Source organism: Ailuropoda melanoleuca, chromosome 14, assembly GCF_002007445.2.
Source record: "Ailuropoda melanoleuca isolate Jingjing chromosome 14, ASM200744v2, whole genome shotgun sequence".
NCBI lineage: Eukaryota > Metazoa > Chordata > Mammalia > Carnivora > Ursidae > Ailuropoda > Ailuropoda melanoleuca.
Window position 1 is genome coordinate 14,328,658 of NC_048231.1, and position 15,439 is coordinate 14,344,096.

The 15,439-nt window shown below is 38.0% G+C and overlaps 1 protein-coding gene across 10 annotated transcripts in view; it reads right to left on the reverse strand.

The window, feature by feature from the left end:
• NUMB (NUMB endocytic adaptor protein) overlaps nt 1-15,439 on the reverse strand; it is a 176,620-nt gene that overhangs the window by 22,077 nt on the left and 139,104 nt on the right. For 7 of the 10 annotated variants that reach the window (XM_034642993.1, XM_034642996.1, XM_034642998.1 and 4 more), the window contains one exon: nt 15,115-15,147. The exons of the other annotated variants lie outside the window; for them this stretch is intronic. In XM_034642993.1, the coding sequence (XP_034498884.1) occupies nt 15,115-15,147 (33 nt within the window). The remainder of the gene's footprint in view (nt 1-15,114; nt 15,148-15,439) is intronic. 10 annotated transcript variants of the gene reach the window in all.

Consider the following 15,439-nt stretch of genomic DNA (forward strand, 5'->3'; position numbering starts at 1 on the left):
AAAAAAAAACCTTAGTCATGGGGCACCTGGGTGGCTCAGTCAGTTAAGTGTCTGCCTTCAGCTTGGGTCATGGTCTCAGGGTCCTGGGGTCGAGCCCCACGTCGGGCTCCCTGCTCAGTGGGAGGCCTGCTTCTCCCTCTCCCTCTGCTCCTCCTCTCCTGCTCATGCTCACTCTCTTTCTCTCTCTCTCAAATGAACAGATAAAATCTTAAAAAAATAAAATAAAAGGAACCTTAGTCTTTTAAAGGATATAGAAGCAGCAGAGAAGTCTTTACAGACCCAGATTTACCCAATTCCACCACCAGAAGTGGTTTCTCTTGAGACTCTTCATTGCGCAGCAAAAGAATATATTGTCAAATGGAACAGTTTCTTTTAGGAAGAGCACCATACACTATTGGTGTTGAAAATGAAAACGAAGCAGAAAGTACCATTCCAAATGAGGTGCAGTGGAAACTTCTTCACACAGTCTTTCAAAAAACCTGTTTAGTACGGTTGAATATTAAAGAATATGCAGGTCATTTTAGGAACTTTAAAAATCGAATATGCTCATATAGTTATTACCTCCTCAATGACAATGAAGATATGAGAATCTACTGACAAGTCTTAGGTTATCACTCTGAGACCTACTACTTCTCAGTCATGAATTTGCTTTCTTCCAAAACCATGGAAGTGTTAAGAGCTAACATTGAAAGATGGACTGTTTATTAAGTAAGTCACTAAATGAAAAAACTATGATAAAAAATAAGTAAGTTTTCTACAAAAAGAAGGAGAGCTATAGGGCAATGAGAGGCAGAGGGTCAAGGGAGATCTTTTAGAATTATGATAAACTAGCATGATATACTAGAAACAGAATGGGCTTTGGTATAAGATAAATAGTCTGAAATCAGTGCCACTATTCATAAGCTAAGCAAGTTACGGAGCCCTCTGAGCTTCCATTCCTTCATCTATAAAGTATCTGTAGGATTGGTAAAAGGATCAGAGATATATACAGTACCTGAAATTGAAAGAGGGTAATAAGTAATTGATAGCCATTTGTCATCAATAGTAATTTTAAAAAACTTCTCCCAACAGTGAAGCTCCTTGAAAGACACACTTTCAACAGTAAGAACATATCATGCTTACATGATGAATGAGAAAAGCCACTGGAGAATGGAGACTGAAGGCCCAAGAAAGAGAAAAGTCCTCTAGGAGGTGGGATGGGATGGAGCTAGAATACAGGTTTTAGACTGGAAGAGGGATGTCCCTTCCGTGAAATGGAGTGATAGAGTGAAGCTGAGTAAAATGAAGACAGATTTATAAAGGAGAGGGTTCAAGCTGAGGAAGTTCACTCTGGAGACCCATACATTTAGCTGAGAAGGAGATGAGATTATCTGCTTTACTCTGCTGGGGAGAGGAAGACAGACAGGCACACTGAGATGGTAAACATGTATAACAACAGTATAGGGGCTCCACAGCATAGTAACTTGGAGCATAAACTCTGGAACCAGGCTGTTGTCTGGGTTTGAATTCTGGTTCTGACACTTACTAGAATGACCAAGGGCAGATTACTTCTCTAAGCTTCAATTTCTACACCTGTATAATGATGTTAATTTCACATACCTCATGGTGTGTGAATGGTATTTCATTCATGAGAATGAAATAAGCTGATACATGTGAAAGGTTTAGAACCAGGGTGATTCTATAATTTACTGTTCAAACTGGACCCTTTGAAAGTGAAAGGGGGCACTATTAAAACCCAGAAACAGGTGTTATACTGGGACTATTTCAGACAAATTGGGACTGTAGTTACCCCACCACCCAGAGTAACTGCCCATATTTAACCAACTCTTACATAGCACTGAGGAGTTTGCTACAAGGTAAGCTCCATGAGGGCAGGGGTTTTTCCATCTTTATTGTTCACTGCTGTGTCCTCAGAGCTTAGAGCAATGCCTGACACAGCACGAGAGTTTAAGAAATATTCTCGAAGGAATACATTTGCCAAATTATCTATTGTAGGGGATAGGAGACAGTTGATCAGTGACACAGAAGACTGCCAAATGGCACTGAAAATCCTATGTAAGGAACTGAAATGTGCAGCTTTATCAATCCATTCATTGTGCAATCATCGCCTGCAGTGTTCAGTATCTAAGGCAACAGACAGGACTAATTCCAGGTTGGGAGAATGAAAATAGAAAAAAAAACCAAAGATTATTTGCTTGATTGATTTAAAAAACTTTTCATCTAATGTGGGGCTCGACTCATGACCCTGAGATCAAGAGTTGCAGGCTCCTCTGACTGAGCGAGCCAGGTGCACCTCAAAGGTCATTTTTGAATGGAATTGTTCCTCATTTAGTCTCCTCACCATATATAGCAAAATGTAACATTTTCTTGGCCCAATTATACTGTTACGAAAACATCTCTGCGTTTTGAGGTATGTCTATATAATAAACTTTATGGTGCTGTACTAATGTACCACTGAGGCATTGTGTTTGTCATAGTTCATGGCCTTTGATTTTCTAAACGGGGGAAGAAAACATAACATGGATTCTTCTTGCATTTGTTCCTACTTTGGGCGCTGATTCTTACATGTCTCGACAGTCTGCCACAATATAGTTACTTCAAACAGGTATTGAGATATTAACACTCAAAGATATCTGCAGTTGAATTCAAATCCAGACTTCATCATACAAATTCTATAGCAATGCTTCCGTACTATTTGTGCACTTTACAGTCTTTCATTCCGATCATATAAACTAAGATCCTCAGCACTTTTCAGAAAATTATAAAACTCATAGAAGAAAGTTTTTGTTTGCCTTAAAACTGTCTATTTAATCCAATATCCAAGGTAATAAGGTCAAAGCTAACAAAAAGACTGAAATATAAAGATAACCCAGAGTAAGTATGAAGTATAGAATTCAGGTACATCTTAGTAACACAAACACCCCTTTACAAAAAAAGACTACATAATGCTTCAGAAACTAATAAAATGTAGTAGCTAGGGTAATGCAGATGTGACACATGAAGAATTATTTCATCACTTGTTCCAACACTTTCTATTTTAAAAATAATTTCACGGTTATAGGTAGAATTCACACTGACTAGTCAATTATGAAAAACACAGTTTTACAACAAAAAGAAAACCACTTATTCTTCAAGCAAAGAAGATGGGTTTAACATGCACAGAGCTTTGGTAACTTCAAATTTAAATTGGTAAAATCTGGGGGTGCCTGGGTGGCTCAGTCGTTAAGCGTCTGCCTTCGGCTCAGGGCATGATCCCAGTGTCCTGGGATCGAGCCCCACATCGGGCTCCCTGCTCTGCTGGGAGCCTGCTTCTACCTCTCCCAATCCCCCTGCTTGTGTTCCCTCTCTCTGTGTCTCTTTCTCTGTCAAATAAATAAATAAAATTCTTAAAAAAAATAAATTGGTAAAATCTGAAAAGGATCAGAGTGAAAGATGATAAATGTCAAGTATAGCTGAGCTAGTAACCACTCAACTCTCTCTATATCCAACTTAGAATTTTAAGTTAACATCTGCCGAATAAATACCTTTTATTATGGGGAGACATAAACCAATACAGGAATTAAGCAGGCTCTGACACTAGAGAAAATGATAGCAGGCAGTGGATCTATTACAAATTGCTGAATTAGGAAACTTGTACTGCAAGTAAGAGAAATGCACAGGTAATCTTCAAATGAAAACACCAACGAAGAAACACAAAATGGTTGCAAAAATGACACAGAAATAGTAACTTGACCCTCAGTACATTGAAAGATCACTTTCCTCTAAGTATAAAAGGTACTACAATAAAAGGCAATTGAAATAGTTAATTACAAAAAGAACTGCCCTCTACCTACCTATCCCCAGAGGGTTTTTTTTGTTTTGTTTTGTTTTTTAAAGTAGATCCCACTTAAAAAAAGAAAAAGGATGATCACATTCCTGGTAGGCAGATCGTCACAGTTACTCTTTCATTTTACATATTGGTATCATCTAGGGAAGTACTTCAGATTTCCAGTTGGAAAAATAAGTTTTTAAACTGTTTAAATCAGAGATTGTCAAACTTTTTTTTTTTTTAAAGATTTTATTTATTTGACAGAGATAGAGACAGCCAGCGAGAGAGGGAACACAAGCAGGGGGAGTGGGAGAGGAAGAAGCAGGCTCATAGCGGAGGAGCCCGATGTGGGGTTCGATCCCATAACGCCGGGATCACGCCCTGAGCCGAAGGCAGACGCTTAACCGCTGTGCCACCCAGGCACCCCCAAACTTTTTTAATGAGGGACCATATGTCAAATATTTAAAACTTTTTTAATGAGGGACCATATGTCAAATATTTAAAGCTTTGCAGGTTATAGAGTCTATGTCGCAATTACTCAACTCTGCCATTGCAGCACAAAAGCAGACATGGACAATATATAAACAAATGGACATAGCTTTGTTCCAATAAAGCTTTATTTACAAAACAGTGGGCCATAGTTTGCCAACCTCAGATGTAAATCTTCATAGTTCCTGGAAAGTGATCATTAATTAAATCTTTTTGGAAAGACAATTCGTTATATTGAAATAACAGACCTGTCTGAAATTATGCCCCTGAATTATTCTTTCTTTTCTTCCTTCCCTCCTTCCTTTCCTTCCCTCCTTCCTCCCTCCCTTTTCTCCTCCTCCTCCTCCCCCTTCTCCTCCTCCTTTTTGAAACAAATGTGCTTAAATGCTATCTAATGTTTTAAACTGCAACTCAGGGGGCACCTGAGTGGCTCAGTCAGTTGGGTGTCTGACTCTTGATTTCAGTTCAGGTCATGATCTCAGGGTTGTGAGATGGAGTCCTGCCTCAGGCTCTGTGCTGGGCGTGGAGCCTGCTTAAGATTCTCTCTCTCTGCCCCTCATCCTCCCCCTCTCTAAAAATAAATTTAAAAAATAAATAAACTGCAACTCAGATCTCAGTGCTGTCCAACTCCAAAGTTCTATGAGTCCCAAGACCACCAATGAGAAAAGAATATGCAATTAATCAACATAACTACAACTGTTATTTAAGGGCAAGATAATTCTGCTGGGCGTATAATAGATAAGAGCAAAAGGTTAAGCAGCTGTTCTAATGTTTAACCCTAAGCAAGAAACACTATAAAGACACATGGGAAGCATAATATGGCATAACTATGAAATGTTAAGAAGCAACTGCAGCAAACAGACCAATTTGGGCAGGAGAGGCAGAGCAAGTTACTTTCTGAGCAACAGTGATTTCCCATTCTATTGTCTACAATCCAAAATGATTTTCAAGCATACCCAATGTGTAAAGAATCACTGGTCAGTCTTTCTGTCACACCTACACATAGAGATAGCCCAGTCATTACAGAGTACAGAGATAATGACACACTAACAGGCAACATGAGATGGTATGCCTTATAATAAATGAACAAGAAACTTCTTTTCTTTCACAGAAAAACTGGCTTTTTTTTTTTTAAATCTGAGAAGGACCTTAAAGTCTATCACTTGATATTTGAATTTCTGAACAGAATCATGTAAAGAACAAATTTTGTTTCATAATTCCTACATACAGTGAATACTCCCTAAAGAACAAAGCAGCAAAGGGGAAAGAAACACAACTTTCACCAGTATTTGAGACCGCCATTATCTCTAATGGCTGCTTCATTTACACTACAGTAATCCTTTTAATCTGGGACACTAACATACACTGTATTTCCTGCACTATAAGTAAGAGGAGACTTGAAAGGCTTTCAGGAAAAAATAAGGATGGTAGCAGACAGCATGAAAGATGAAGCAAAAAGCAAAGGAAAGATTTCTGGAGGTAATTCAGTGCTTCCAGTTTGCCACATCACTTTTAATTGAGGGGAGAGGGGAACCTAGGGATTATTCTAATATTAAGTTAATACTTCAAATATATATATAATACCAGACAGAAAATTCCACAGGTTTCTCAAATTCAACCTGCCTGAAACCAAATTCATCACACCCCTCTCCTCACAATGAATGGTTCCCCAATCATCTTGGTCAATCATACCCAAAGCTTAGGTCATATTTTCTGATTCTTTCTGTATATCCCAAGTTTGAATGAATGAATGAATGAATGAATGAATGAATGAATGAATAGGAGCATATTTCTCTCTCATCCCAGTGGTCCTGCAAATGCTGTTCCTTCTGCCTGAAATGCATGTCTCCTCTAACTTAGTTTAACTAGAAGTCATTGTGTTGTATATCAGCCTGAGGTGTCACCTCCTCCTAGAAGCCTTCATCATAACCTCTCACATTCATTCTTCCTTTCTGCTCCAGTAATACCTGTTCTTGTCACACGTTTTGGTAAACATTTCTTTTCCTGTCTGGTTCCTCCCACTACAGGGTGAACTTGAAAGCAGTGCATTTGTCATTCATTCATTTGTTCATTCACTAATTCAAATATTTTGGAGCAGCTACTGTGGAACACATACTACTTGAGGCATTGAAGATTCAGCAGTGAAAACAGGTGAAGATTTCAGTCTTAAGAGAGTTTATGTTTCAGTAAAAGAGATGAATAAGTAAACTGTATGGTATGACAAATGGTGATAAGCCCTATTGGAAAAATAAAGCAAGGAAGAGGAATACTGAGTGTGTGTACATGGAGGAAGGTGGTATTTGGAATTTAAAATAGGGTTCTCAGTGAAAGCCTCATTCTTAGTGAATGCCTCACTGAGAATGGGGCTTTTGAACAAAGAATGGAGAGACATGAAGAAGTGAGCCACGCGTATATCTGGCTCCACAGTAGCAGTTATAGCAAGCGCAAACAGCAGAAGCATACCTGCTGTGCTCAAGGAATAGCAAGGAGGCTAGTGTGGCTGGAACTGAGGGAATGAGAGTAGAGAAGATAGGAAAAGGGACAGAGGGAATTAAAAAGACTTTGGCTTTTTTTCTGAGTAGGACAGGAAGCTACTGGAGGATCTGGAGCGTGGAGCAACATAATCAGCCCTCTGTCTTAAAAAGATCACTCAGGCTGATATCTTGAGAACAGATGGCAGGGGGGACAAAAATGAAAGCAGGGGAAGTAGAACACCACTGTAATGACTCAGATGAGAGGAGACGCCGGCTTGGACCGGGGCAGTAGTGTGGCAGTCGTGAGACAGGAAATGTTGATGAGATATGGATACAGAGTATAACAGAAAGAGAGTAGTCAAATTTAGATCCAGGATTTTTGGCTAGAGCACAGGTACAGAGTTGCTCTATACTGAGATGGGGAAGATTAGGGGAGAGTAGTTTGGGAGAGACAGATTAGGAATTTGTTTTGTGACATGTGATGCAAGTTGCCTGGTGTAAAGTGTTTAATGATGATGACGATGATAACAATACCTAACACTTATCCACTGTGGTAGGGTGTTTTGTACACTTTGCTTATATTTACTTATTTAATCTTCACAACAATCACATGAGGTTGGTATTAGTATTATCCTTTTTTTTATAGGTGGGGAAATTGAGGTACAGAATAGTTAAGAACCTTTCACTAGGTCACAAAGCTAGTAGGTGGCTGAGCCAAGATTAAATGCAAGCACCTGACTCCCTAGAGTCTATGCCCTTAACCCCTATGCCATATTGCTTCTACGATGGAAATACCACTATGGAGTTCAGAGAAGATGTCTGAAGATAGAAGTTTCAGTCATCAGCATAGAGATGGCATTTAAATCCATGACACTGCATGAGATCATCAAGGGAGAGGTGTAGGTAGAGAAGAGTCCACAGACTGGGAAGCAGGCAGCGTATGAGGGAAAACCAAGAACATGATCCCTGAACTCCAAGTGAAGAGCGTTTCGTAGCAGGAGAGGAACAGACTACGACAAATCTACTAATAGGTCAGATATGGTGGTAGTAGGGTCCTTGGAATAACGATACAGAAGAAAATTTAATAAGAACAGCTTTGGTGGAGTGGTGAGGGTAAAAGGCTGATTAAATAGGTGTAACAGAGGAAGGGAGAGCAGAAACTTAAGGCACAAGGAAACATTTTTTTAAAAAAGAGGATTTGTTTTGATCCACTATAGAAAGAAAAACTGAAATGGAAAAGTGTGTGGGGAGCATTGCTGGAGTAAGAGCTGGAATAGTAAGAATCTAGTGCAGAAGCTGGCCTCGGGTGGGAGCACAGTTCATCCCTGCATAGGAGGGAAAACAGAGCATACGGGCATGGATGTAGGTCGGTGAGGAGATGTGGTGGTGGCACATGGGAGAGTTTTCTTCTGATTGATTCTATGTTTTCAGTGACATAGGAAGCAAGGTCATCAGCCAAAAGAGAGAACAGAGTAAGAAATTCCGGAGGCTTAAGGAAAAAGGGGGAGGTGTCAAATAATTACCTAAAAATGAGACAGTGAATGAATAAAAAAAAAAAAATGAAGACTGTCTTGATCCTCTTTGTATCTGGACAGCCTAGCAGAGTCCCTAGTGTTTCAGATGCTGTGACTTCAGCTTGAGAACCACTGTGTTTCTTGGGTTTTTTTTTAAGACTTATTTATTTGAGAGACAGAAAGAGAGCACATGAGTGGGAGGGGCAGAGGGAGAGAGAGAGAGAATCTCAAGCAGACTCCGTGCTGAGTGCAGAGTCTGATGTGTGGTTCAATCTCATGACCCTGAGATCAAGACCTGAGTTAAGTTCAAAAGTCAGATACTTAACCGACTAAGCCACCCCGGTGCCCCATTTCCTCACTTTAAAGAAAAGGATCCAGAATGTAGGTAAGCACTAAGTATGACTTGTTATAGAGAAGAAAATCTGGGAAATCTCAAATAGAAGGCAGATGTGAGTACACGTACTTAAGAGTAGTCATAAATACCACACAGTGTTTACTGTTTAGAATTAGGTAAAAACAATATAACCACATATTACTTTTCAACCATGCATTCTCCAAAACACAATCATTTCTAATTATGCCATTTAACAACTGAAAAAGTGTAAGAACATGAGAAAAATATATTTGTCAGTACATTAATAGGATCTGCTAAAACAGATATAATATTTTTGGTGATTTTTATATAGTTAAAGTGCCCCTCCCCCCTTCAAAGTGACATAATAGCTCAGGGAAGAATTCACAAACTCAGATGCCTACAGGATTAAGAGCAGGCAACAAAATGAGTGAAACAGGCTGCATGTAAGGACAATAGAGAGTTGCAGAGATTGTGGCCAACAGGCAACCGAAGGGTACCGTGGCTACTCAGCTCAAGCCAATGCTGCCACATAGAAAGCATTCCAGTTTGTCAGATCTTCTAATTCTTAAGATAGATATTCTACTTTTTATGTGAAAACTTTCAGTGTTTGAAATTTTGGCAACTAATTCAAATTTATAAACTGTGCTCAGGGCATACAAAGCATGCTTGTGGGAAGCATTCAGGCCCTTGAGCTATCTGCTGTATTTCTGAATGAGAAAACATCAATATGGAGTAGGTGAAAAAAACTGCACCAACTTTCAGAAAACCCTGGTTTCAGGGTAGGCACTGCCCTTTACTACTAACTGGGTGACCTCTTTGAGCTTGTTTATTCATTTGTAAAATGTAATTTCATGAACTAACCTGTTTTAATTCATTGAGTATTTGTGAGTAGCAGATTAGAAAGTAGGTCAAAGCCTATCATAAAGCTCTGTGTAAATATAAGCAAATAGCTGTGAGATAATGGAAAATATATATTGGTCTCTGCCCCTGGTTCTGGGCACAGAGCTTCTGAAAACCTTATAATTTCCTAATTTCCCAAGTGATAAGAGCACTGTGAGCATCCCTTGTTCTAAAATGTGGTCTTTGACTCCATCCCTGACACAGAGTTCCTAAAGCCCTTGTAAATTCCTAAGTGATAAGAGCACTAGGAGCAACTTTTGTTGGATGAGACAACTCTGGGTAGGCTACTAGATAAGGGCTGCTCATCAGAAAGAACATGCCATGATTAGAAGCTTGGAATTTTTAGCCCCACCTCATATTCCATCCTCCAGAGAGGGAGAAGGGCTAGAAATGGAATTAATAATTGGTCATGCCTATATGAAGAAGCCTCCAGAAAACCCCAATAGTACAAGGTTCAGAGAGCTTCCAGGTTGGCAAACACATCATACCAGGAGAGTGTCACACTCCCTCTCCACAGGGACAGAGGCTCCTGTGCTTGGAATCCTCCCAGACTTCACCCTATGTAGCTCTTGGTCTGGCTGTTCTTCTGTTTCTGTTATCACATATTTTAAATAAACTAGTAAATGTAAGTATTTCCCTAAGTTCTGTGAGCTGCTCTAGCAAATTAAACCTGAAGAGGAGGTTGTGGGAACCTCCAATTTGTAGCCAAACTGGACAGACACTGTAGGTAACCAGGAGACCTATTACTTACGACTGGCATCTAAAATAGTGTGGAAGCAGTCTTATGGGACTGAGCCCTTAACCCGTGGGATCAGACACTAACTCCAGGTAGGCAGTGTTAGAACTGAGTTAAATTGTGGGATAACTAGCTGATGTCACAAAAAATTGCTTGGTGTACGGAAAAAAATCTCTACACATTTGGAGACCAGAAAGGAAGTGTTTTGTGTGAGCAGTAAAGGAAATACACAGGAGAAAGACTCACAGGAGGTAACTGAACTGAATTTTTCTAATACGATGGCTTTAAAAAGAGAACTAACGGGTAGCCTAAGAACATTTCATATCTCTGTATTCAGTCATTTCCTCATAAAATGTAAATGCAGATTACTTAGCTCATGGAGTTCCTCAGATATATTAAAATTATAAAATCTTTTTCAAGTGTTAACTGCCATGTAATTACTTGGTTAATCAAGTATTTGCTTGGTATGTCCAAATAAACTAACAAACCTGTATACAGTACTTCCTAAAAAGCTGAGTACATTTTTGGCTCTCCTAACAACAGTGAGGAATTTAATGTAGCTAGTTTGGAAAAAGTTATTTCAGGTTTTCAGGTTTTGTTTTTTTTTTTCCTAAGATGTGTATAAGTAGGGCGCCTGGGTGGCGCAGTCATTAAGCATCTGCCTTCGGCTCAGGGCATGATCCCGGCGATCTGGGATTGAGCCCCACATCAGGCTTCTCCGCTAGGATCCTGCATCTTTCTCTCCCATTCCCCCTGCTTGTGTTCCCTCTCTCACTGGCTGTCTCTGTCAAATAAATAAATAAATAAAATTAAAAAAAAAAAGATGTGTATAAGCTTACATGGGCTAAATAATACAGTTCTGTAACAGACTCGGGTTTATCTGTTCCCTATGGTGAACGCTCATGGCGGCACTCCTCCCATCAACTGGTGCAGGAATAGAGAAGTGACCGGTTGGTCAGATTCAGGAAACAACTTAGGAAAACGAGGAAGCAGTCCTCCTGGTCATGATTTATAAATTCAGATTCAGGTCTAGTAATCCTTCCACCTCTACTTTTATGTAAATATGTTTAATGGAAACACCTCTTGATAATTGTTGTTCCCTTTATCTTGGACCACTAAATCATACATGCTGTGAAGGCTAAGAAAGTCTCAAAATTTATAAGAAACTTTTTAAAAAACTCCCTACCAATAGTTAATAATATTGTAGTAACTTTGTGTAGTTACAGCTAGTAAGTACACTTATCATAGCGAGTGTCTCGTAATTACTTATAAAATTGCTATCTCATACACCTGAAACTAACACACGTCAACTACACTTTAATTAAAAAAATAAACAAACTCCCTATCATATACTGTTCTATGAGATTCTCCATTTTCAGCTTTTTTTTTTTTTAAAGGTTTTATTTATTTATTCGACAGAGATAGAGACAGCCAGCAAGAGAGGGAACACAAGCAGGGGGAGTGGGAGAGGAAGAAGCAGGCTCATAGCGGAGGAGCCTGATGTGGGGGCTCGATCCCATAACGCCAGGATCATGCCCTGAGCCGAAGGCAGACGCTTAACCGCTGTGCCACCCAGGCGCCCCAATTTTCAGCTTTCATTAAACCAAAATTGGCCTGGCAAACTTGACAAACCAAGTCTCCTTCACCAGCCTATTTCTTGTAGCTTAGAGTAAAGTGAGCTGAATGATGGCATCTTGAAAGATTTAAAAGGCTCCATTTTAAAAGGTTTTTCAAAAAAATAAATAAATAAAAGTTTTTCATTTAAGAGCATATTTCTGGTAAGATTATGGGTAATGCTTTTTCTCTGTTGGTTTTCCAAACTCTTTAAATGACTTACTACAATTTAAAAAATTGTATGTTAGAATAAAATCACCCTGCCAATAAAAAGAATTCTCCCCTCAATAACAAAAGAATTCTGACAGTTGCATTTGTTCTTAGATGCTATAATGAGACTGTTCAGCATCATTTGTTCCCTTTTTAAAAAAATTTTAAAAATATCTTATATATTTATTTGAGAGAGAGCGAGCGAGCAAGCACACAAGCAGGGGGAGCAGTAGACAGAGGGAGAGGGAGAATAAGGCTCCCCACAGTGCAGGGAGCCGACTTGGGGCTGAATCCCAGGACCCTGGGATCATGACCTGAGCTGAAGGCAGACACTTAACCGACTGAGCCACCCGGGGTGCCCCACCTCCCACCTTTTTAAAAGTTGTAATTTAAATTCCAGTTAGTTAACATACAGTATAATATTAGTTTCAGGTCAACAATTGAGTGATTCAACACGTCCATATGACAGCAGTGCTCATCTGCCTAACATCTTTTAAGGAAATCCTGTGAGAGTAAAACTCAGTAGTATGATTTAAATATCTCCAAATTAATAAAACGTTAGTTTGAACCACTGAAAAAGACTCTTTAAAGCCTTAATAAAAAAGTAAATTGACTAGAGGTAAAAATCCAAAGTTAAATTACTACCTTCAAAGAACAAAGAAAGTGAAATGAGTTTATAGGAAGCTATTTATTAGCATCTTTTAAGGTTAAATCTTTTATTTTTTAAAAGATCTTATTTTTAAGTAATCTATATACCCAGTGTGGGGTTCGAACCCATAACCCAAGATCAAAAGCCACATACTCCACGGACAGAACCAGCCAGGCACCCCAAGGTTAAGTCTTTTAAACTTTGGTTGTAACTAATATGAAAACAGAATAATTATATAGCATAGTGATTAAGAATGTGAGCTCTGGAGTCCAATTATCTGGGTCCAAATTTTAGCTTCTACCACTAATTATGTCTGTGAATTTGGGCAGGTCACTTCCGTTTCCTCATTGTAAAACAGGGAGAATAATAATTTCAGTGTTATTTTAAGGATTAAGTGAGATGATTCCTAATTTTCTTTCTCATGCCATATAAATTTATCATGTTGTAAAGTGCAGTGAAACAGCTAAGAAGCACAGTGTGACCCAGTTCGGTTACACTGCAGGTACACCATGACTCCATTCTGTATAGCAATGAATACTGCCACTATGGGATTGATTTCAAAGTGAGAGCTACTTTTGTTCCCTAACACCACGTTTTATAACTTTTTAAGTCTTCTTGTGGTATGTTTTTTCTATAAACCACGTCAGTATTTTCTATAATTAGCCATCTATACAAAGTCTACACAGGTTTGTTTTACTAAAGTAGACATATTAAAAACTGATCACTTGGAATCTAGTTTAAATTGTATAATAATTATGGTGATGTGAAAATACTTTCAGAAATTCTATTTGGAAAAGAATAAATATCTACAAAAAAACTTCCTTAACAGTTATAATGCATATTTATACAGTTGACCCTTAAATACCATTGCACTGTGCAAATTTACTTACATGCAATTTTTTATAAATACAGTACTGTAAATGTATTTTTTCTTAAGATTTTCTTAATAACATTTTCCTTTCTCTTGCTTACTTTACTGTAAGAATACAGTATGTAATACATATAACATATTAATATGTGTTGATCGGTAGTTATTGGTAAGGTTACCAGTAGGCTATTATAGTTAAGCTCCTGGGGAGTCAAAAATCATACAGGAATTTCTGACTGCAGAGAGGGTTGGAGGCTCTGACCCCTGGCATTGATGCAAATGTCTACAGGATTAATTCTTTCTAGATATGGACCTGTTAATTTAACTCAAACTCAAAATGTCTACTAAGAAATTTTATTCCAACGAGTGGGTAAATTATATGACTTTCCATTTCAGATTGACAGCAGTAACTGAATCAAGCCATTCAATCTAAAGTCTCTTCAAATCTGTTTATAAACAAATTTATAGTATAAAGGTGACCTACCTGAACGCATAAAAACCAGCCACAACTAAATATTTACTTGAGAATAAAATGGAAACTATTAGTTCTTTATTTTTTTTTTCAGGATTGTCATCTACTTTATTTTTTTTATAATAATTTTTTATTATGTTATGGTAGTCACCATACAGTATTCCTTGGTTTTTGATGTAATGTTCCATGATTCATTAACTATTAGTTCTTTAAAACAAATTTCCGAAGTAACAAAACCACCCAGTAAAAAAAAAACCAATTGATGGGATTTTTATATTCGCATTAACTTTTAGTAATTTATATCCAACAACAGTAGTGTTTTCTTATACTGTTTCAGTCTAAATTATTTTCTAGCACTTACTTAAAACTAAACAATGATAAATTCTGACACAAAAATGTTAGAAATGTATTTACCTATTTGTATATATATTCTTAATTCTAAGGAAATTGGAACATTAAATAATCATTACTTGAAAAGCATGTACAGAAGGAACATACCACACAATGACAGATTATTTGGTAGACTACTAATGAAGATAATTTTTCTTAGATTAGCATCCCAGGCTAAAAATGACAGAATCCCCAAAGATAAGTTTATGTACTTTCACTCACTTCACCTGAAATTTAATTTAGATTGAAAAAAAGCATTTGCATTGAATATAAAATCTGGGGTACATTCAATATCCACTTGAACTTAATATTTCTTCCCATTTCTCTGCCAATACTGAGCACTAAGTAAAACTCACTTGTTAAAAATCCACCTAATATGCTAATATGAACAGCTTTGCAAGATCAAATTAAATGTATTTTAACACCTAGCCTTGAGGACATAATACTTTTTCAATCTATTTGCTTTCTTTATGGAATTTTAGTATGAACAGACACACAGTTAATATCACAGATAGCAACTTTCCAATTTATTAATTTCCATATATCAATTCCTGTATTATAAAGAAATGAATGTCAGTGCTATACTAGGGGTGTAACTCCTTATAAAGCAAGCACGAATGTGGCATCAAACTTACTTTTCCAAAGAAGCCTTTGAAGAACTTCCTTTCCTGGAGGAACAGGGGGACAAGTCGAGCGCTATTATTGTATGGGCTAAATGTCCCAGGGTTTCACACCAATAAGCACATACAGAAATGGGGTAAAAGGCAAAGTAGGAGTAGGGGAGGGAGTGAGAGTTTTAAAGAGTTATCCATACCAGGAGTGACAGGGAAAAAGGACGGTGCATGAAAATGCAGGGAAACATACTGTATGGCCTAAGAATCCATGGAAAGAGAAGAAATCAGAACCTGCACCCGTGCAGAGCAACTAGTTAGTTTAGTATTCTCTATTTACTTTTGAAAC